The following is a 23,475-nucleotide window of genomic DNA, read 5'->3' on the forward strand; positions in this document are numbered from 1 at the left end:
TGACTCTGAAAATTTCAGCCCTCAGGGTAGGGGACCTTGATGTTTCAGGGCCCGATGTTTAAAACCCCATTATAATGATTGAATAGTGTTCTATAAGTGGGGACCCGAATCTCAAATTCTAGAGATGACCAATTACCATATTTTCACAATGATAGTGGTATACCACTAGTAGATGACACCGAAAATTTAAGCCCCCATGCAGGGTAGGAGCCTTTGTTGTTTTCGAGCCCGATGTTTGAAATCCAATTATAAAGAATATGTGTTTTTAGGGCCCCATATCTCAAAAACTATAGATGACCACATGAACATATTTTTACGGTCATTTAAAAGTAAAAACATCATTTAAAAATACACAATCACTCATATATTTCTTTATCAAAATGATTGAAAAGTACGTTTAATTCTGCTGCTTTTTTTTTTATTTAGGAAAAATATTTTTTAAAAAGGTACGCGTGTAAAAATCATTACGACTTTTTTTATTTGTTAGTTGATTAGAAGAACACGCTTATATTTTAAAAAAGTCAGCTAATCACAATATATGTGTTGGTTGTTTTTTGGGTTTTTTTTTAATTCCCCTTGTTTAAATGTGTATTTATAAATCACGTTGCAAACTTAAAAGTGGAAAAATTAGCAAATAGTGAGTGACAATATAAACATAAAGTTATATCAGGTTCTATTTCACATTCTCTAAAATAACCGGCAAAGATACCGACATTGTTCTGGTTGTGAAGACATTTCATTGTTTTTTAAAATGTTTACATCTTAATATCTCGCGTTTCGTAGAAATGTGCTTAAAAATGTGAATATGCGTAACTTTAAAACGTAGTGGTAAACACTAACTTTACACTTGCTTTTAATACATAGTTAAAATACCCCTTACCCATGATTTAGAACCCCATCAATCAAAGTAAAACTAAAACATTTCAGTTTCTCATCATATCATTGCATCCTGTCTCCCGTTTGATATTTAGAAGAAGAAATATATAATTGTTTTTAAGATCGATCGTCAATTCTAACGGTATTAATTTAAAATTTATAGCCTTTTGGACGAAGGGAGTAATACATTTCCACGTTTTCTTCCGTTCCTCTACAAAATTAAGTCAAGATTGGTCAGTTAGTTCCCTGGGAGAAGCTTATACATTGATGGTAATACATTGGAAAATTAAATTTCCAAACCGGCGTATTTTCACTCAAATGTGTTCTCACGTGTTCATAACGTCGAAGTCAAAACTGTAGATAAGCATCGATTAGATGAAAAAGATTCGAGGTATTCCGAAATCCGTGTATAAGGTGTTCCAAAAAGGGGTGAAAACAGGTGAAATAAACGATGATGACCCATGCATGTTATAAAGGCGCATGCCTTAGTTCATATTTGGGGTTGAAAAACCATGTATAAACCGGCGTATTTTCAGTCAAATATATCCTCACGTGTTCATAACGTCGAAGTCGAAATTGTAGATAAGCATTGATTAGTTGAAAAAGATTCGAGGTAATCCGAAATCCGTGTAAAATTTTATTCTATGTATTAATAAATGCCATAATTATCCTTTTTTTGTGAGAAATTAATATCATATCAGTTATTGCAAATTATTGTCACGAATGGTCCGCAATAAACATGGCCGGAAAATTAAAATTGGGGAAAATCCACTATATAGTAGGTTTTCCGTGGGGGTAATCTGGCTATAAAAAAGGGGAAAGCCCACTATATAGTCAGCTTTCCGTGGGGGAAAAACTGCTATATAGCCATTTTTCCGGGGGGAAGAACTGCTATATAGCCATTTTTCCGGGGGGAAAGATGGCTAGGGGGAAAAGGCACTATATAACACCGGTATTTCCATTTACTGTAAAGGGAGGGGTTATTGTCATTTTGTTGGTTTTTCTTTATATCAATTAATTTTTTAAAAAATATATCATCGGATACATACATTTGTAAATGTATTACTGTTATAGATATGTATTTACAGTGAAATTCTGACAATTTTGATTTTAATTTTTCCTTGTTAACTAATTTTTTGTTTACAATTCTAGAATTTTTTTTAATGTGTTCCAAACCTTTATTATTCAATTCAATTATTTGTTCCATTTGAAATTAGCCTTGCGGGGATATTAGTCCCATTAGGACAGTTCTAGCTTATTTTAGTTTTTCAGATATCTTCAAGACCGGTAGATAGACTTCATCTTTGACCACATTTGATTCTGATCTACTCTCTTGGCGAAACAGCTACCCGACATTTGTTTGAGTGTGAAGGCTCCAAATACCAGGAAGAAATATGAATATGCCTACAATAACTTCCGTAAGTGGTGTATCTCACATAATGAACCATTTGCCTCAGCTTCAGATTTCCATGTAGCTTTGTATTTGACTCATATTAGAAACCTAGGAAAAGCTTCGAGGTCAGTCGACGAGGCATTTTATGCTATCAGCTGGCCTCATAGATTGGCGGGGATGTCAGATCCTTGTTCATCTGATCTCAGTTAGAGAGGGATGTAGCAGAATCATTGGACGGAAAACGTGTAATAAAAAGCTACCTATTACTCCTGACATATTAAGAAAATTATGTGCAGTTTTCGGAAACCAATCATGTAAATTACCAGACATTCGTATTTGTTGTATGTGTTTACTGGTTTCTTAAGAATTTCAGAATTGCTTAATATCAGAAGATCAGATATTATTTTTAATGAAGATCTCATGTCTCCTTTTATAGAAAAAAGTAAGACTGATCGTTTTAGAGAGGGAAGTTCAGATATTATAGCACGTACTGATGAAATGAAATTGCTTGTCCAGTCAGAATGCTTAGAAGATATCTCCAGATCGCAAATATTTCGGAATTGTCTCAAGAGTATTTATTTCGGCCCATCAGTTATTGCAAAAAGAAAACTTCATATGTTTTAAAAGGTGAAAAAACCATTTCTTATTCCACAGCAAGAGATATTTTTAAGAAAGCTCTCCAAGAAATCGGTTAAGAAAAATCAAAATTTGGGTTACATAGTTTGCGAGCTGGAGTGCTACCGCAGCTAGCTGCTAATATGGGTGTTTGTGACAGAATTTTTAAAAAACATGGTCGCTGGAAATCGGACTCTGCAAAAGACGGTTATGTTGCAGAAAATGTACATGTTCAGATGTCTGTAACTAAGAATCTTGGTATTTAATAGAGATTGTACATATTTTTCGTTCTTTCTTTATATTCGAGGTCTGTTGCACTCGCGCAGGCGAGCTGTTCCTATATATTGGTGTTTTGAGTTTTAGTTTAAAAATATAAATGATACAAGTAACACGTGTTTGAATGTTGTTGCTATATTTATATCCAATCTCTGATTGGTCGTAAATTAAGTTACTCAGGCGTATCGAAAGTAACCTGGGTACGTGCTTAAAGTAGTAGAAGTTATTCGAGAATTCGCTGCCTACCGTGCAACAAACCCCTACCCACCCACCCACTCAATTTGTTATTTTGATGATATTGATGTTGATAATATGTTTTTTATATTGTAGAATGTTGAATAAAGGATAACGGAAAGTTGATTGTACATGTATATAATGTAATGAAAAAGTTTGTTGCACTCGCGCAGGCGAGCTGTTCCTATATATTGGTGTTTTGAGTTTTAGTTTATAAACATTTTATGTTCGTTTGAACGGGTGAATTAGAACATAAGATAACTTATAAGAGAATTTTATTTTTAGCTCACCGAGACGAAAATCAAGGGGAGCTTATGCTATACCCCCGGCGTCGGCATCAGTGTCCGGACCTGGTTAAATTTTTTGTTGCAGGTCCTGTATCTATGTTATTCCTTGTCCTATCTTCATTAAACTTGCATGGATGATGCATCTGGACCTACTAATGGACTTGAAAGACTTGGATGCTGAATCTGGGTCCTAAATTTCAGATGCTGGAGGAGGTTAAGGTTTTTGGAGCAGGTTAAAGTTTTTATTGCAGGTGCCCTTTGATAGCAATATCTAAGTAACTGCTGGTGTAACTTCACCAAACTTGCTTGGATGGTGTGTCTTATGATACTGATGCACCAGACAGGCTTGAATGCTGAGTCTGAGCCATAGGTTTCAGATGCTGGATATGGTTAAGTTTTTTGGAACAGGTCACATGTTTAATAGATAATAGTACTATTTCAAACTTGCATAGTTGATTAAACTATAATATGAATGAATCACAGAGGAAGCCTCGCTAAAAAAATATATCTTAGTCATTACAGAACCTAACTTCACCAAACTTGAATGGATGGTGTGTCTTATGATACATATGCACGTGACAGGCATGGATGTTGAATCTGAGCCATAGGTTGCGGATGCTGGAGCAGGTTAAGGTTTTAATTGCTAGTGCCCTCTGATGATGATATCTTAGTTATTACTGGTCTGAACTTCACCAAACTTGCATGGAAATGCGTCTTATGTATACTGATGCACCTGACAGGCTTGAATGCTGAATCTGAGCCATAGGTTTCGGATGCTGGATGAGGTTTAGTTTTTTTGGAACAGGTCACATGTTTTATAGATGATAGCTTGCATAGTTGATTTAACTATATTATAAATGAAACACAGAGGTTGCTTCAGATGCATAGCCTGATCTCCATTATCAAGGATGCTAAAGAAATCTCCTACCTCACTCAAACCTGCTCGATAGATAGATGTGTTTGTTGATAAATGATATAACATGATTCCTATGATATAGTATTGTATGGTATGAAACAATATTGTTTAATATGATACAATATAATATCATATGTAATATTTTAAAAAGTTATAAAATACGATATCTATGATATTGTATCAATTTTTTTTATATTTAATGTTATGATATTATAACATGATATCGTTATGTATAGTATTGTATATAATGATACAATATTGTATTATATTATATTGTATTATTAATTTATTATTTTATCACATGATACTATTACATAAGATATTGCTAAATATGATATTGTATCCTATGATACAATATTGTATATTCTATTATATTGTATTATACGATATTGTATAATATGATATTAGTTTCTGTAATATAGAATTATATCACATGAAATTGTATAATATGATACTGTAATATAATATCGTATCATACGATATTGTATAATATGATAATGGTTTATAATATGATATATTTTCACATCACATGAAATTGTATTGTATGATATTGTAAAATATATTATTGTATCATATGATACAATATATATAATATAATGTTGTATTATATATTTTACTTTATCACATAATATTGTATCCTTTGATATGATACAATGTTTTATCAAATTATATTGTATCATATGATACAATATCATATCATGTTTCAAAATGATAAAGTATCATACAATATCATACTATATTATACAATATAATATCATATGTTTCAATGTTATGATGTTTTATGTAATATGATATTGTAATATAATACTATATCGTTTTATATATTATGATATTGTATTATGTGATCAAATACAATAACGTATAACACAATACAATGTCATATCATACGTTACAATATCATATCTCATCATTGTTTATTATGGTATTTTATTGTATTATATGATATACGTTGTAAATATGATTGGATGCAATATTTAATTTTATATTATTGTATTGATTAAAATATGAAAATATGATTATCATACAATTTTTTAACAGATAATATACGACATTGTGTCAAAACAGAATCCATGAATATCCAAGATAAAGAGTATGATTTTCATTTAATATGATAAAGGTGGTCTCATAAAGGTGAAGTCGCATAAGGGTGATGTCTCGTCTCGGTGAGCTTTGTAATCTGTGATTACCTATGTTTTGAAATGCGCATGATGCAACTTCCTGGATGGTGCTGAGCCTGTTTGTCAACATGTGGAACCAACATGTACTTGGGGGTAGGTATGTTTACTCTCAATTATCTCTCTTAGAAACCGCTTAAGGCGTTATTTTTCTGATCTAAAATTTTTCTTGAAGCATTTAACTAAAATTTCTCTTTCATGAATTATATGATGAGTATAGTTAATTAATTAACTGAATTAAAGCTATATAGTAACATATAGTGAAATTAATTCCTTGTGTGAAACCTTAAGGAAGGAGTCTTTTCTGGTTTTCGACTTGTCAAACGTAAATTTGATTAAATGTTCATTCAATCAAGATGGAAGGAAATTAAAATAGTATATTTTTAGCTCACCTGAGCTGAAAGCTCAACTGAGCTATTCTGATCACATTTTGTCTGTCGTCCGTCTGTCCGTCCGTCTGTCCGTCTGTCATAGGAATATATAGAGTAAATCTTTAAAAATCTTTTTCTCAGAAACTAATCAGCCAGGAAAGCTGAAACTTGTGTGGAAGCATCCTCAGGTAGTGTAGATTCAAAGTTGTGAAAATCATGACCCCCGGGGGTAGGGTGGGGCCACAATGGGGGGGTCGAAGTTTTACAAAGGAATATATAGAATAAATCTTTAAAAATCTTCTTCTCAGAAACTAATCAGCCAGGAAAGCTGAAACTTGTGTGGAAGCATCCTCAGGTAGTGTAGATTCAAAGTTGTGAAAATCATAACCCCTGGGGTTAGGTTGGGGCCACAATGGGGGGTCGAAGTTTTACATAGGAATATATAGAGTAAATCTTTAAAAATCTTCTTCTCAGAAACTAAACAGCCAGGAAAGCTGAAACTTGTGTGGAAGCATCCTCAGGTAGTGTAGATTCAAAGTTGTGAAAATCATGACCCCCAGGGGTAGGGTGGGGCCACAATGGGGGGTCGAAGTTTTACATAGGAATATATAGAATAAATCTTTAAAAATCTTCTTCTCAGAAACTAATCAGCCAGGAAAGCTGAAACTTGTGTGGAAGCATCCTCAGGTAGTGTAGATTCAAAGTTGTGAAAATCATAACCCCTGGGGTTAGGTTGGGGCCACAATGGGGGGTCGAAGTTTTACATAGGAATATTTAGAGTAAATCTTTAAAAATCTTCTTCTCAGAAACTAAACAGCCAGGAAAGCTGAAACTTGTGTGGAAGCATCCTCAGGTAGTGTAGATTCAAAGTTGTGAAAATCATAACCCCTGGGGTTAAGTTGGGGCCACAATGGGGGGTCGAAGTTTTACATAGGAATATATAGAGTAAATCTTTAAAAATCTTCTTCTCAGAAACTAATCAGCCAGGAAAGCTGAAACTTGTGTGGAAGCATCCTCAGGTAGTGTAGATTCAAAGTTGTGAAAATCATGACCCCCGGGGGTAGGGTGGGGCCACAATGGGGGGGGTCGAAGTTTTACAAAGGAATATATAGAATAAATCTTTAAAAATCTTCTTCTCAGAAACTAATCAGCCAGGAAAGCTGAAACTTGTGTGGAAGCATCCTCAGGTAGTGTAGATTCAAAGTTGTGAAAATCATAACCCCTGGGGTTAGGTTGGAGCCACAATGGGGGTCGAAGTTTTACATAGGAATATATAGAGTAAATCTTTAAAAATCTTCTTCTCAGAAACTAAACAGCCAGGAAAGCTGAAACTTGTGGGAAGTATCCTCAGGTAGTGTAGATTCAAAGTTGTGAAAATCATGACCCCTGGGGGTAGGGTGAGGCCACATGGGGGGGGGGGGTGTTAAAGTTTTACATAGGAATAAAGAGTAAATCTTTAAAAATCTTCTTCTCAGAAACTAATCAGCAAGATGATTCTTTTTAATTGTTAAGACTTTGGCTCTAGGACAATTCTTCGGCCTCACAAGAAGGTTCAGAGTTTGATGTAGCTAAATATCCCATATATAAACAATTGTAAAGGATCTTTTTGAGAACTGCAATACTCAACATGTGATATGACTATAAAATTGAAGCAGGCAGCTATTTTTTCATTAGAATCATTTTGTATTACTGTTTTGGGTTATTGCCCTTGATTTATTGATTCTTGATTATTTTAATTAATGCATCCACTGTTAACCAATTAATGTGATGATTATTTTTATACAATAATAAATATTCAATGTATATAAGTTGTTCTGCATAAGTAGTTTGGGGTTAGGCTGGATTAGTTTGTTTATTTTTGATTTCCAATTTTTAGATACTATGAATTATTTTAGGCTGGCACATATATAGGGACAGTGTCTATTGCCTTGCTACGAGTGACTGTTTGGGGTTAAACTTGAACAGGTACGGAGAGATTGAGGGTGTTGACATCCCTGCTCTTTCTAATTTTCGTGTTTTTCTAACCAACGATACAGAATGTGCGGTCATTTCTGCCCTGTATCGCATTGATACAAGTGTGCGGTCATACCTGCTTGTATTGGTGGTGGTTGCGGCGGAGCACTAGTGTATGGTCATCCCTGCTGTTGTTCTGGCCTTTCTAGTGCAAGTGTGCGGCACTCCCTGCGTTAGGTTGAGCTGTTGGCGCAAGTGTGAGGTCATCCCTGCTTGCGTTATCTCTGCTTGCATTAACGTTGGTACCTGTTGAGTTGCGTAGGTGTGCGGTCATCCCTGCCTGCATAACGTTGAGTCCCTATATATGTGCAGGAGCGGTGATTAAAGTCTGCTCTTGTAAATATTTTCAGCAATCAGGGCTATCCGAGTTCCAAGGGGGAAAAATGGATTTTATTTATACAGGATCTACATGTATTAATGTACATTGTCCAGATTGTATTATGACTCCATTAAGCTGACTTTATCATACCTATTGTTCCTCAGGTGAGCGATGTGGCCCATGGGCCTCTTGTTCTTTCTTTATTTACTATCATACAGCTTGGCATAGAAAAATGTAACGAATGTTTAGAATCTAACAAGGACTATATTTTTGGCGTAATATTGGCGTAGGAAAATATCACATGTTTCGCAATTCAGAATTGCTGCAGATTAATGAGTCTGTTTTAGAATTTTAAAAACAATAACATTAATGTTGGATTTTTTTTACTCATGTGAACTAATGATATGATATTTGGGTTTCAGAATATGTTTTTAAAATATGATTTGCCTATCAAATTACATTTTTAAAAGCTTTTTAACGCGCCCATTCTATACATTGATTTTTGTGAAAAAATCACTAAAATCAGTTTTTCTCTCTTATCAAACGGTCAATGTATTAGCCTTTCTGTCAGTTCATATCTTTATATTAAGTCTTCATAATACATAAAAAATCAGAAATATTTTATTATTGGAAGCATAAAAAAAATCAAAATTTCTTCAAAATTCAAGAAAATTAGAGGAAATGCGGGCTAAGCAATATCAATTTTAATCTAAATATTTATTCCAATTGAGTAGTATAAGCTGATAGTTATTCTGATATTCTATCATTTCATTTAAGAATAGAATTTTCAAATCTTAAACAAATGTCTACAGAACTAGAAAGAGCTTCACTTTTTTCATCATCCTTTACGTTGAGGAAAAAGGTCGTGACCTTGACCTGACCTTTATGCGAAAAGAAAAAGGCCAAATTTTATTAATCTGATAGAATCATTTGGTAATATGATCCATTTGACTGTGTCAAAATTTCATGAATTTCTTATTATAAGAAGTATGTTCGATAACGAGAAGACTCCTTCCTTAAAGCAATATTAGCTGTATTTTCTATAATTTTATTTTGCTGCAAGAACCTTCTTATATGCTAAGTCTGCATGTAACTTAATCAATTTTCTATGATAAATAAGATTTGAAAAAAAATCATTAATTTTGGTCAGAAGAAAGATGGAATATATAGCAGTTCAATTTTTGTACAGGACGACAATAATTCAATTTTGCTTCAATTAGGGCTTCTTAACGGCTTTTCCCACAAAAATAAGGCTAACAGGAATTATTTAAAAAACCATGATATTTTTTTGGTCATTTTAGTAGAAAATAACATTTTAGTAAATTAAAATTTCAGCATGAAAATTGCAGCTCATATTGCTTTAATTATGTAATTACGTACGTAATCAGAATGTACGGTATATATTTTATTTGTAAGGAATATATGAAAAAAAATTGATGTATTAACATTGTTTTGTGCAATAAATAACTTAAAACTCTGATTTTTTCCTCATTTGTGCACTTGGGATGATTTTCATTGCTCAGCTGCCTCGGCGCTGTAACGCCATCATCTGCAGCATGATGCCATCAATTGAGCTGGTGACAACATCCATGACGTTGAACTCATGGGACCCAAATTTGATACATTAACTCAGGTTGGTCTAAAGTCTTTAGAAAATAGCAAATTGACTAATTCTGAGGTAGGTAAGATTCTAAGTAAATGTATATGTAAGGAGATCAAAATCGTCTAAAAATGGCCGAATGAAGTTAAAGTTTTTGGAGAGGTGCCCTCTTATGATTATATCTTTAAGTTAGTTATTACTGGTCCTAACTTCACCAAACTTGCAAGGATGGTGCCTCTAATGATACTTATGCACTTGAAAGGCTTGAATTCTGAATCTGAGCCATTAGTTTTGGATGCTGAATGAGGTTAAGGTTTTTGAGCTCGTCAAAATTTTTTTGAAAGCTTCTAGATGCCCTTTGATAGACAAATCTTATTATAATTGGCTCATTATTCATCAAATTTGAATAGATGGTCTTCATCTTAAGATTGTGATACACTCCAAAGGCAAGGATGCTGAATCAGAACCATAGGTTTCCAGTGCTGGAGGAGGTTTAGTTTTTAGCCCACCTGAGCTGAAAGCTCAGATCATGACCCCCGGGGGAAGGGTGGGGCCCCAATGGGGAGGGGGGGGGTCAAACTTTTAAATAGGAATATATAGAGCAAATCTTCAAAAATCTTCTTCTGAGAAACTACTCAGCCAGCAAAGCTAAAACCTATGTGAAAGCACCCTCAGGTAGGGTAGATTCAAAGTTTAAATGTAAAGTAAAAATGTGGCGTGCATCAATGTTCTTCATCGTTTTGTTAATTTATACCATTATATAAATAATGCCTGTATGGGAGGGTGACAGTTGAAATTGACTCGAAGAGAAAACCATTGTGAAGGAATCTTTTGATTTTAAAGAAAACGATACTGCGTCTATTTTTATTATTTATTCGCATCATATTTTTTTCAAATGCATATTAAATGACTTCTTTATAAATAGGAATAACGTACAAAAACAAACAATGGTATCAATTATTAAGTCATAAAAAAGGCACAAAAATTGACCTGCTCAAGAATGTGTACTTCAAATTCTACGGATTAAATCTGATTAAAATGATGTTTTATGTATATTATAAGTTTCCTTCTACCTTTACGCACGGGTTCTTTTTATCATTTTGCTGTAATTTGCAAAAACCGATCCTTTCATTTTGGAGTTCCGAATAAAAATAAATAAAAACGGACCGAACGATAAGTGAATGCTAAAGGAACTGTGAACGCAAGGTGAACGCTTTGTGAACGAGCAGTGAGCATAGTTTCCGAAAACCAGAAAATTCTATCGATCATTCGGACTGATGATTTAGCATGTTCTACCAGTCTGGATCAAATTTTATCAGTCCGAATAAAACAGATAATAATGTTACAGTAGTTGTTCATTGTTATGTATTTACCAAACAAAATACAAAAAGGTTTCAATACAAAAAAAAAACCCCTCCAAAATATATAATCTAGAGTTATCTTGCTCTGTTTCTAAATAAATGACTTCAAAATATGCAATCTTTAATTTATTTCTGTTCTGTTTTTATTGGTGACTCTTCAGAATTTATTTCAATCTTTGTGTATGCTTTATGTGGCTGCTTTTGGATTCAGTTTTGGTCCAGGTAACCTGTGCTTTGATAATAAATTCTTAGAATATCTGAAGCATTTCTAATTCTAAATTATGCTTTCTAGGCTATTTGATCGATATAAAATTGTGCAGATATTTTACTTTTACAGTTTCTCGGTTGATTCTGATTTGTTTACTTTTACAGTGTCCTGGTTGATTCTAAGTGAGATCTCCCCCGCCTCTGTCAGAGGGAGGGCCATCTCTCTTGCCACGGTCCTCAACTGGGGAACCAATCTCGTTGTATCACTCACATTTCTAAATGTCATTGGTATGTATCTCCCTACACACATTTTTGTGACTAATTAGATCTTCTTTGTTCATTTTGAAACAATTTTTTTGAAGACTGATAATACAAGGTTTTGCAATTTTTCTTTCTGCAGAAAACACTGGGGTCTCATGGACGTTTGTCATGTTTAGCGTTGTTTGTGCTGTGTCTGTGATTTTTATATATTGTTTTTTTGCTGTCCCTGAAACCCAGAAAAAGTCCCTAAAACAAATCTCCAAAGAGCTTAATAACAGGTATATATGGACGTATTCCAAATATAAGATATATCAGATACTATAACTCCTGCAGCAAAATATGATATGTCAATAATTATATACTTAAACATTCAAGGAAACAACTAGAATATTATGAAATGGATTGTTTTTCGAAGAATTTTTTTGGTTTTTTTTTTCTAAAAAAAAAATTATTTTAGGTGATTTCAAAGAAGTTATCTTTCTTGATGTTGTATGGTGTACACTTTTTTTTTACGGATATAATTCTGAATTTTTTCCTTCCACAGATCCCTGAAGTCAGAAATTTGTGCATATTGTAAACGGCTTCACTGCTGCAATCCACTGACTGGTTCACCCATGAAGCTGCCAAATTTCCATCACGTTCAGAGTACATGTACTGACTCCTTCAATGAAATCTCTTAATTATTTAAAAATTCTTTGGTATTTATTGATGCACAAATTTACAACTATGTCATATCAAAGGTAATTATGTATTACCGTAATTTGTATATAGTACATTTTATTTTATTTTTTTATTTTACTTTTTTGTTGTTGTTGAGATTATTACTCCTTTAACTCATATGGCATAAGCCACAATTTATATATGTTAATATATGTTCCTAATTTACTAATTGACTCAAACATTTCTGCTTATTTATTGTATTTATACATTTTAAGCATATCAAAATGTGTACTCGTACTTAATTTGATGACACAACTTTGTGATATTTCTCTTCTTTTTTACATTGGTTTATTTCTTAGTTCTGCTTTGTAGTACACTTTTACTGTACAAAAGCAGAGCATATTTTGAGAAATTGTGATGAATTTACTAATTATATGTCTCTTTAATTTCACCAATATTGTTTATACCTATATTGTGGAATAATGTTCAATACTTTAAAGGCCGAACATTTTTACCGGGTGGTAAATCTCAGGTGAGGGCGGGGCTTAATTATTAGAGGTGAGAAAGCCTCCGGGGCTTGCAGTCTACCTGTGGTCGTTAACGCTGCTAATCGCTATACACAGGAGGCAAATTAATACACAGGAAATAAAGAATTAGTCAGAACTGGTCTTAGTTTAAATATCTTATTGTTCTAATGACCATACAAAGCGATTTTATACGGAAATGGTATGTGTCGTCCGAATTTACTGATCGTATGGTTTTCTTATACTATTATAATTGTTAAAATTAAATTTTTAAACAATGTCAAGTGCTAAACACAATGTACTGAGCTATACTTTTATAGCAGAATTAATTTACTGCATTTTTTCAATTGTGCTTTACACACGTGTGCTTAGAGAAAATTCGGACGACACATACCATTTTCGTATAAAATCGCTTTGTATGGTCATTAGAACAATAAGATATTTAAACTAAGACCAGTTCTGACTAATTCTTTATTTCCTGTGTATTAATTTGCCTCCTGTGTATAGCGATTAGCAGCGTTAACGACCACAGGTAGACTGCAAGCCCCGGAGGCTTTCTCACCTCTAATAATTAAGCCCCGCCCTCACCTGAGATTTACCACCCGGTAAAAATGTTCGGCCTTTAAGAAATCATATTCACTCTACATGTAAAAAAAAAAAGTAGACTTCTCTCAGTAGCCTGTAAACTTATTGAGAGCTATGGGTTTTTTTTACTACTGTATTAGCAATAGTGCTTTGTAGTTTAAAATATCATTGAGATTATTGTATTCCAAGAATATTGTTGTTGTGTAATGATTCATTAATCGACTGTCTCACGTAGAAATCACATTAAAGGGGAGCACGTTTTACAAAGATATGTCTGTAGCAGTAATATATTATGCAATTATTGCTGTTTTTTAGGTCAATACAATGAATTAGCTACCCGAAAAGTACATACTGAGCCAAAGGCTCAAATAGCATATTCAATTTTAAACTGTTATATACATGTATAAGCTATTTATTGTTTATTATTAGTTTTTACTGTAAAACAACTTTAATTTAGATGCGGGATATTTTCACATGGTTTCAGGAAACCTCATCTCCTTTTTTTTGTAAGCAAACTAGTCCTAAATGTTTATTTTTATTGCTTAAGATTATAAAAAAGGACATATTAGACGCAAAACAAGTCACTGCAAACCAATTTATCTCTGGTTCATTGAGATATAAAGTTGTTGCAAATAAAAATTGGTATACTTTTATTTGTATTTATCGTAACACCTGGTAATTCATAATCCAAAATTAATCAGCCTTTAATACTTACTAGCTTTAATGATATTGAAAAAAAATCATCACATTACAGTCAAACCTTTTAAGCTTTAATTGATGTAGGTTATTTTGTGGATTATGGAAGGGGTGTCCAGCTGATGTCAATGTAGAAATTGTTTAATTTTATGCCTAGTTCTTCACAGCGTTGGAAGTATCCTAGCTGTATTAAACTAAGGTTTTGTTCATCCATCAAGATTTGCTGTTGCAGAAAATTGTTAAATGAGTTCATTTTATGATTTACAACTTCTAGTACATATGCTTGCATAATAACTGTTTAGACCATGCATAGTTTTATAAAATTGGAGTCCATACATCGGAATCCAACTTGCAGATTATGTGTCATTCTACCCTGTTCATGCATTTTTTATGTAATATTGAAGCATATTAAATTTCAGACTGTTATATATCATATATTTTATGTTCAGATTAATGCAAAATACCGTTGAAGTTGACCATACTTATTTTTTTTATATCAAATTATAGTTTCCTCTTTTGATGCTCCTTAAACTGGTACATGTACTAGCATGTTGCATAAAGATTAGGTAGTACATGTATAATTCAATCAAATTTTGCACTTAAAAAATTTCAAAATAGGTTAATGAAGCATTTAGAGGGTTGCTATTTAGTCAATTAGATTTCTCTTGCTGATGCAATACATGGTATGATAAAAAGTACAATTTTAAAAATGAAATCTTTCTATGTACCAATTGTATTTAGTGCTACACTGTTATTTATCGAGTTGTTTTTTGTCAGTGTTACACTTGTGTAAAATTTAAACTTATAATAAAGAATTGATGTATAATAGAGTATGGATTTATGATTTGAGTATACCTGGTAATTTAAAGCCGTTTTACCAAAAGCTTGGACTTTGGGCAATATGTGATAATCTCAAATCTTATGAAGGTGGAATCTATTATGGCTAACTGTCCAGTCATTTGCTAATAGATATGAATACATTGACTCGACTTCATTAAGGGCTGTATATTTTAGTTGAAACTGCATCATATTTCACACAACAGATCAGACCTTAGCAAAAAGCCTTTCTGATTTTGACAGGCTATGAATACTAATGAATTTCTCTTAGCAAAATTAGAAGAAAGGAGGTCAATATTTGACAGCTTGTTTCGATGAGCAAACTAGATAGTAATATCCCACCAATTGTTCAAGCTATTGTTAAAAAGACTGTTATGATAATAAACATCACTGGATTTGGCAGTAAACATTGCCTAAGTAAGCCTTCTCCATAAGTTTGGAATTAGTGGTACATGTACATAATAAAAATATCATTCATATTTTATATCACTGGTTTGATCTGTTATAGATTGAATATCAATGATTCGTTATCATTGTGAAGAAAAAAATATGTTCTACTAATAACCAAATGAATGTTTACAAATTAAACGCACAACTATTGTTTTAAACCAGCAAAAAAACTATCACTAATGTACACTGATCGAAAAAATAACATACATAAATGTATAATTTTATTGGCATTATTGCACATTCCATTAAAATTAATATCAAATTTCTCAACCTAAAATAATATCTAAAAATGACTAAAATCATTAAATCATATAATAAATAAAGATAAATAGCAACATATAAAAAAAAACCTTTGATAAACAACACTCCCACAGTACAGTTAATATAAGTAATAATTTTTTTGCCTACGCTCTGAAAAAGCGGTTAATTTGCTGCTGTCCTTTGATTTGAGGTAGCAGTTTCCGACGACACTTTTTCTCCTGGCTCTGGGTTTTCTTTTTCTTGGGTTCTTTTTCACAAGGCTCAGACATTCTCTTCTTCCCTTTGGCAATAACTTCTGACTTGTTTTCCACATCAGGTTGGGATAAATCCTCCCCCTCCTCCCCTTCCCCCTGCTTGGATTCTTGACTGAGGGGTTTCTCTTTGTGACTGACCGTCAATGTTTTCTCCTTGTTTTCCTCATTGGATGGATGCGAGGTTCTCTCTTTCAGCCCAGGAACATCAACTCTTTTAGATGCACTTGCTGGTTGTACAAGGGTCTTGCTGTAAAGAGAAGAAAAATATACCGGTATTTTATTATTTTGTTATATAAAGAGAGAAAACACAATTTTTTTTTAATTTATCCCAATTTTGAATACCGGTACTGATTTTTAAAAATATGCCCTTGTACACAGTATGAAGCAATTTTGTCATCACTTTTGATTAAGGATTGATTGTTAAGAACCTCTGACATGCTATATACAGCTGCATCAACAGATATATATACAGTGAACCATGCTTATATTGAAGGGTCAGTGACAAACTACATGTAGAGTGATTTGTTATATAGAGCATAATTTGATATAACCAATAAAATCATTTATATTTTTGAGGGGGGATAAAACTGACTTCAATGTAAGGGTGAATTTGTTTTATGCTTTTTCACTGTAACCATGTTTTGCTCTAACAGATTGTCACTAGTAGCTACCTGGGAAGGACATACACAGACTTCTGACATTTAAATGTCTCTGCTTCGTCCGTCATCTGAACATCGTGTGCTGGAGCTGCCCAATCTAAACTCGCCTTGTATCTCTTTGCATGCAGAGGAGTCTAAAAAATTCAGATTTGTGAATTTTACCATTAATTTTAATTGACCAAGAAAATGTTCTTTTGGAAAAGGTTAAAATTCATGGTCTTCCTACTGTTTTCAAGAAAAATTACAAGATCAAGATTGTTATGGTAATTGTTGGCTATATGAACACATTTTTACCGCTTTCCTCTGCTTCTCTAAAAGTCTCTAGTGATTTGTTTAGTTCAGGGCTGTCCACATCATCACATGGAGTTCTAAAAAACCAAGAGAGAAGTATGTTTTTGTAAGTGGTAAAATCCATAAAATCCATCTCACCATATAGCATTTGTATGGTTTTTTTGTATACTGTATACAGGGTAATTTTTGTCCCATGTCATTTTCGCCCTTCAACTCTTGCAAACTGTTTTGCACCGTCTTGAATTCGACAAAACATAGATGTATTTTAAGATAGTTTGAGACATTGTAATTTGCCCAGTTTTAAATTCGCCTATTGACAACGAGGCAAAAGGGGCGAAAATAAAAAGGGGGCGAACATTTCTCTGTATACAGTAATCATATTACTGCAATTTTAACAGTTTTTCAAAAAACAAAATTTGAAAATCTTAAATAAAGTAACCACCTTCACTCTGCTGCATATTTTTTACAATTCCAATAAAATGATGTGATATATTTGCTAAGACAAGAATAGTTCATTTATTCAACTTCAGTTATAAACTTGGTCTTTATCAAAAAACTATCAAATGTATTCCATTTGGGGACTTAATAGAGGATTATTTATGCTCATTAAATGACTATGAATTACTAGTGTAGGAATTTTCAATGTAATACATCATAACATGTACATGTATTAAGCAAATCAAAGTGAAATCTGGCAGAAAAATACTATTTGATATACGAGTAAATTTCATTTTTCAGTCTATTAAACAAATTTTAATTGCACCTTAAAAAGAAATTTGAACCACAATTGCGCATTGCCTGAATTAAACAATGACAGATTATCCGATAGAGAATGAATACCTGAACTGAGACAGAAGACAAGGAAAGCGGACAGGGGTGTTGCTGTGTTGGGTGGAGAAGCTGTCACACAGGACGTCCAGGGAGTTGGCCTTCAGGACCTCTACCCCCGTAACCAGCTTATCCACCAAATGGTGGATGATCCTCAGTGTCTTGAAGCCCAAAGGGGTTCCTCCAGAAGATGGCTTCTATGGAAAAAAGTGCATGCATTGTATTTGTGTTTGACACATGTCTATATAAAGACTTAGGTGATACTTCGTGAATTACATGTTTGAATACAATCTGACTTGATGATGTAAATGACTTATAACATATAAAGTTTACTTTTCATGACATGGTCTGTGACAGTGTCATTGAGAGAAGCTGCAATATACAATGGCTTACGTGTCTCTGGATTTTTAATGAAAATCTATACAAGTCTGTTCCTTCATCACGCAGCAATGTTGAATGAACAATATTCACTGTGTTACTATGTACTTTTATAACAAAAGAGAAGCCTATGGGCTTCATACTCTACCACAACCCTGACTTAGCTTCGAGTTAACTGATATTAGTGTATATGCCTGTCTGTCTAATTCATCATGCAACACAAGTTGAATGATCAGGTTTCACTGTGTTACCTGTACTTATAGAAGACAAGCCTACAGGCTTCACAGTACTATACCATACCTTGGCTGGGCTGTGTGTCTGCACATTCTGAATGACCTGAGCAGCCATCTTTTGCAGATCATCACAGATCTCTTCAACAGAGGAGGTCTGAATCCTTTTATCTTTAGATTTGCTAATCTCTTTCTTCAGAACATTCAGAATCTTTCTACATGCAACCCTGCAACCCATCAATGAGAGTTCATAAATATTCAATGCATGATGTGTTAAGTACAGTTTTATCAAATCCTTAACAAATTCCAATCATTCAAACATGAAATGATATATGTGCTCTCAAAAAAGTTCTAGATCAGCAAACATTGCGACTCTCTTTTCGTACTGAAAAGATTAACAAGTTTTTGTGTTTGTATATTTGTCAAGGTCATTAGCTATTTCACCTGCTGGTGTCCTCCTCTTCAACAATGGTTTGCAATTTGTGTGTGAAAGTGATGAAGTCACTCAGTCCTTTGACATGCTGTGTTATAGGTAGAGAAGAGTCTGGTTGGTAACCTTTGCCCCCAAGCCTCACTTTCATGATAAATGATAAGGCTGTCTGTAATCCAAGTTCAAAGGGAAAGTGTTAAAAAAAAGAGACAGACTTAATTTAATATACAGCAACTTTCATTTTACAGAATCAATAGCAATGTGAAATCAGTCTCCATAAAAATTATTCATAATTGTTTATCTCATGGCAGATTTCATAATTATTGAGCATGATATGTCACCTCATGAAATAGCAGATTTCTCAAAGTTTCTTAACATACTAGTAATGTGTCACCTGATACATAGGCATGTTTTTCTTCTGGGCTTCATGTTTTAAATCTGTAAAGGTAGTCAATCCAAGCTCACGGTCTGGAATGTTGAAGCATCTGGCCAAGGCAAATTCCGACCTAGAGTTTACCAACAGTTCCAGATAGGCCACATACACCAATTTGACATATAACTGGTAAAATCAAAACAAAAACAGGATTTAATATTTCTAGTTCAACTACAACAAGAAATTGGCATTTATGTTCATAAAAGAAATCTATTCATGTATCAGTATATAGACAATGTTTTTAGTGGGAGATATGTGCAATACTATGGTCTCTTTCATTGATGTCTTGAATATTACATGTACAATACACATTCTCACCTGATTCAGTGACCCAGCAGATTGGGAGGGGCCTGGGGTACCAATGCCCCTCCACTTTGTTTTTTGGGACAGTAGAACCTCCAAAGAGGAAGCTTCCACACACACAGTTATGTCCCTTTCCTTCTCCTCTTCCAATGACACCTCAATGCTGACTTTGTGGGTTTCTCTGTCCTTACAAAGCAGGTTGATCATGGCTACCTGTAATAGTCACCAAATCTCTTTTTTTAACTGAATCAAAATTTTACTCCAATTTAAAATTCTTGCCGTCATGCAAAGACATAAATTTTCATAAATATGAATAAGAATTATTTACAAAATTTATTTACCAAAAAAATAAAATAAATGTTTCGTAATCAAGAATATATTATTGTCAAAAAAATATTAATGTACCATTTTTGCAAATAAATTAATTGAAACTTACACTATATATACTCAAGTAAGGAGGTGTAATGTATAAAAAAAAAATCACAATAAACTTGCACTTTATTAGTAAGATTAGTGTACTTGCTTCCTTAGGTAAGAATCGATTTACCTCAACGGGGTCAGTAGGCAGACCAATAAATAAAAAATGGTTCTGAGACAAGTAGTTTTTGAGATCATCATTCTCATCCAATGATTTCTGGACCAGATTGAGCACATCACAGGTGTCCACATAATTACAATGCTGAAGAAATTTCTGATAACTGTCCAATATTTCTGGAGCCTCAGTCTCTTCTCCCGAATGAAGTTTGGTCTTAATAATTTCTTTATTACTGTCAAATACAGTGCTTGTTTCTATGTCAAATTCTCCCCTCTCCTGTAAGAAAGTGTGGTGTCATTAATAAATAACCTAAAGACAACACTGAAATCTGTTCCAATTACAAATGAACAACCAATATCATTTTGTATTATCATGCCTTTCCTGTCCCACGCCTCAGCGTGAAGGTTATGAATTTTTAAAGAATCCGTGATTCTGAATTACTGACTGATCATCTAGCCTACGTACCTCTTTGTTTTTTTCCGCCCAGCAAAGCTGAAGTGCAACGAGCTGGTCCATAGAAGAGAGCAGAGTACTTCTCTCATTGGGTAAGAGCTGAAACTTTCGACACAGGAAAGTAAAGTACTCTGGCATGCTGTAAGCATTTTCACTGGCTGCATCTTGACAGTGGATGAAAGTTATCTTCTTTGCATTGGTTTCTGAAAAAAAATCTTCTTGTTTCAGACAACTATAATTCATATATCTTTTCATGGAATCAATCATCAAAGTTATTTGTTTTACGTCTTAATTGAAAGAAAAAAATGCGATGTATTAATTTTCATATTATACAGACGATGCACATGTCTGTATGTAATGTATAACGTTAGAAAATGAAGTAATTACCTTGAGATGGGTCATTCTCGGATGCGCAACTAAGCAATTTTTCCTCGATCAATGTAGAATTGCTGCTTATAACCTCTTTGTCATACGTGCTTAAGATAAAGCAGAGTGCATCGTTTGCCACCATCCTGAAATTTCAGACAATCAGCTGTTATCACTGGTTATAACAACAGTGTTATAAATCAGATACACACAGTTTGAAGCATGTCCCAGTTTACATGTACAACAATTACAAAACGTTCTTCATTAAGATACAACAACGATTCAAATAGTTTTACATCTGAAATTACCTTGACTGTCGTTGCCTATTGTTTAACACTCAAATTTGAAATACGCGCACTAAACTCTGACATCGAATAAACTGGTATCGTGCAAAGAAGACCGAGAACTAGTTTTTGGGGGAATGGGGTAAACCTAGTACCAACAAGTGCTTGCTATGGTCCTTTTATTCCTTACACACTGCACTTGATGTATAGCTATTTCGTTTATCAATATTCTTCTAAAATAATTATGTAGATATGCCCCCTTAAAGGAACAGGAATTATATTTATGATTCACATCCTTGTTGACACTAATATTTTTACGCGGGAAAAGTTGAATTCCCTGTATGTTGACGCTAATCAGTCAAGTTCTACAAGTATTGATAGAAAGATATCCACATCTGTAAGTGTTGTAAAGTGCCCGAGGCTTTCATTTATTTTTTTTGATTACAGATGAAATACGAGATAAAAGCGTAAAGTATTAAACACAATGCTCCAGGGGTTAATAGGTTGGGCGGTAACATTCATACATATAAACTGCATTGCATACGTTTTGTTTGACGTGAATTTGATCAAATCGTGTACTCAAAATATTTCTTGTAATTTTGACTACATTTTCTACCAAATATATGTCACTTATATAATTTCAACATAATAAAATCGGAACTGACGTGGTATCCTATGTAAAATATGTGGCAACCCTTGGCCTTAACAGGGAAATAAATGTATAAATGAATCAAAACTTTTTATTTTTATAACTTTGACATATTTAATTCTCAAGTTTAAATGGTCTTGAATTTTTTTTTTAATAATTTCAATGCAGAGGTCAGAAGTAATGGCTGTTATTAGGTAATAAATTATTTCAATAAATATGGGCATTATATATACACTCTAGTGTAGATCCATCCCTTATTAATGCACCAAATGTTGATCAATGAAACAAACCAAGCTGAGTGTATTGGATGGTTTTTTTGTCTTTAAATGATGCAACCAATCGTGGAAACAAGGAAAAAGGAGGGACTGTCGGGGAAAAATTTAATGGCATATACTTCAGGAAAAGGGTGGGTGATTAAAAGCTTTCGGGAGGAAACCATTGCTACACGGAATATCTTAATTAAGCTAATTTTATACCCAGTAATTGATTTCAAGAAATAAAAACTGTGCTACGGCTGTTAACTACTTAATTATCAAAAAATTGCAGAATCATGATCAAAAATGGTTGGGATTAGAGATCAATAACTTTTCGTAGTTTTTTTTTTAAGGCTTAGTGTAAGTCTTCCTTAATGGATATTGTAAAAACGCAGTAATGGCCTCCATGTTTCATATGTGTTGCAAAGTTTGATATTGATTGCCCAGAGTTGGCGTTTGTGCTTCTATATGTTCTTGGTTGCTTGACAGAACCAAGTGCGTCTTCCAAATGGGATCTTGTCTGAGCTGATGCCAGTGTATTCTCTTTAAAGAAGAAGAAAATAAAAAGAGGAAAATTTGGCAGGTATGGCAATCTTATTGTAAATGCTAGATATTTTTTTTATCAGTTATCAAATTAATTAATCATGTATCCATGCATCCACTATTTTCCTCATCTCTGCTTGGTATTACCGGTATGACATTTTGCTTATATACTATGTAGTAATAAATTCATTTGAATTGTCATTCATAAACAAAAATTTCATTTTTTTTCAACAAATTTGGTGGGATGGGAACCTGTCGATATTAACATGGATAAAAGTTCACTATCATTAAAATATTGGCAACAAATTAGAATTTTCAAATTTTACAGCATTTGACCAAAAAATACTGTGAAATCATTTAAATTCGTGGGGGCCAATTTTCGTGGATTGTGAATTCTTTGTTCATTCGAGGGGATGTAATATCGTGGATGCGTCGGTTACTCTTTCAGTAACAAAGATAACTCTTTCTAAAATTGTTTACGTTGAGGATTTAAATTCGTGGGGGAGGGCTACCCACGAATACTACGAAAATTGAGCCACCACGAATTCTAATGAATCCACAGTATGTTTTAAAATTTTTAGGAAAAGTAAAAAATATAAAAGCCCAAGCGTGATTCGAACTCATGACTTACAGATTCATAATGTACGCTCTAACCTATTGTGCTTCTC

General features: G+C 33.4%; 2 protein-coding genes and 1 long non-coding RNA gene across 4 annotated transcripts in view; 2 read left to right on the forward strand and 1 right to left on the reverse strand.

The window, feature by feature from the left end:
- The first annotated feature begins 10,010 nt into the window (after positions 1-10,010).
- LOC128165587 (uncharacterized) lies at positions 10,011-13,056 on the forward strand. Of its 2 annotated transcripts, none has more exons than XR_008241068.1 (4): positions 10,011-10,108; positions 11,809-11,931; positions 12,044-12,182; positions 12,449-13,056. It is a non-coding gene; the product is annotated as an uncharacterized LOC128165587 (long non-coding RNA). The 2 variants fall into 2 exon arrangements; XR_008241069.1 differs by having other exon boundaries at positions 10,083-10,153.
- Positions 13,057-15,860: 2,804 nt separating this feature from the next.
- Positions 15,861-21,494, reverse strand: LOC128165583 (PCNA-interacting partner-like). Its single transcript, XM_052830257.1, is given in 13 exon segments — positions 15,861-16,418; positions 16,843-16,964; positions 17,125-17,152; positions 17,154-17,198; positions 17,962-18,146; positions 18,628-18,784; positions 19,002-19,156; positions 19,382-19,546; positions 19,739-19,936; positions 20,271-20,534; positions 20,724-20,914; positions 21,099-21,223; positions 21,386-21,494. Coding segments are annotated over 12 exon segments (1,992 nt in total). The 5' UTR covers position 21,223; positions 21,386-21,494; the 3' UTR covers positions 15,861-16,060.
- Positions 21,495-22,822: 1,328 nt separating this feature from the next.
- Positions 22,823-23,475, forward strand: part of LOC128165580 (receptor-type tyrosine-protein phosphatase delta-like) — an 83,127-nt gene continuing 82,474 nt past the window's right edge. Inside the window, exon 1 of the mRNA XM_052830246.1 lies at positions 22,823-22,847. The gene's annotated coding sequence lies outside the window, so the exon portion shown is untranslated. The remainder of the gene's footprint in view (positions 22,848-23,475) is intronic.

The sequence above is a fragment of the Crassostrea angulata genome, chromosome 10, assembly GCF_025612915.1.
Source record: "Crassostrea angulata isolate pt1a10 chromosome 10, ASM2561291v2, whole genome shotgun sequence".
NCBI lineage: Eukaryota > Metazoa > Mollusca > Bivalvia > Ostreida > Ostreidae > Magallana > Magallana angulata.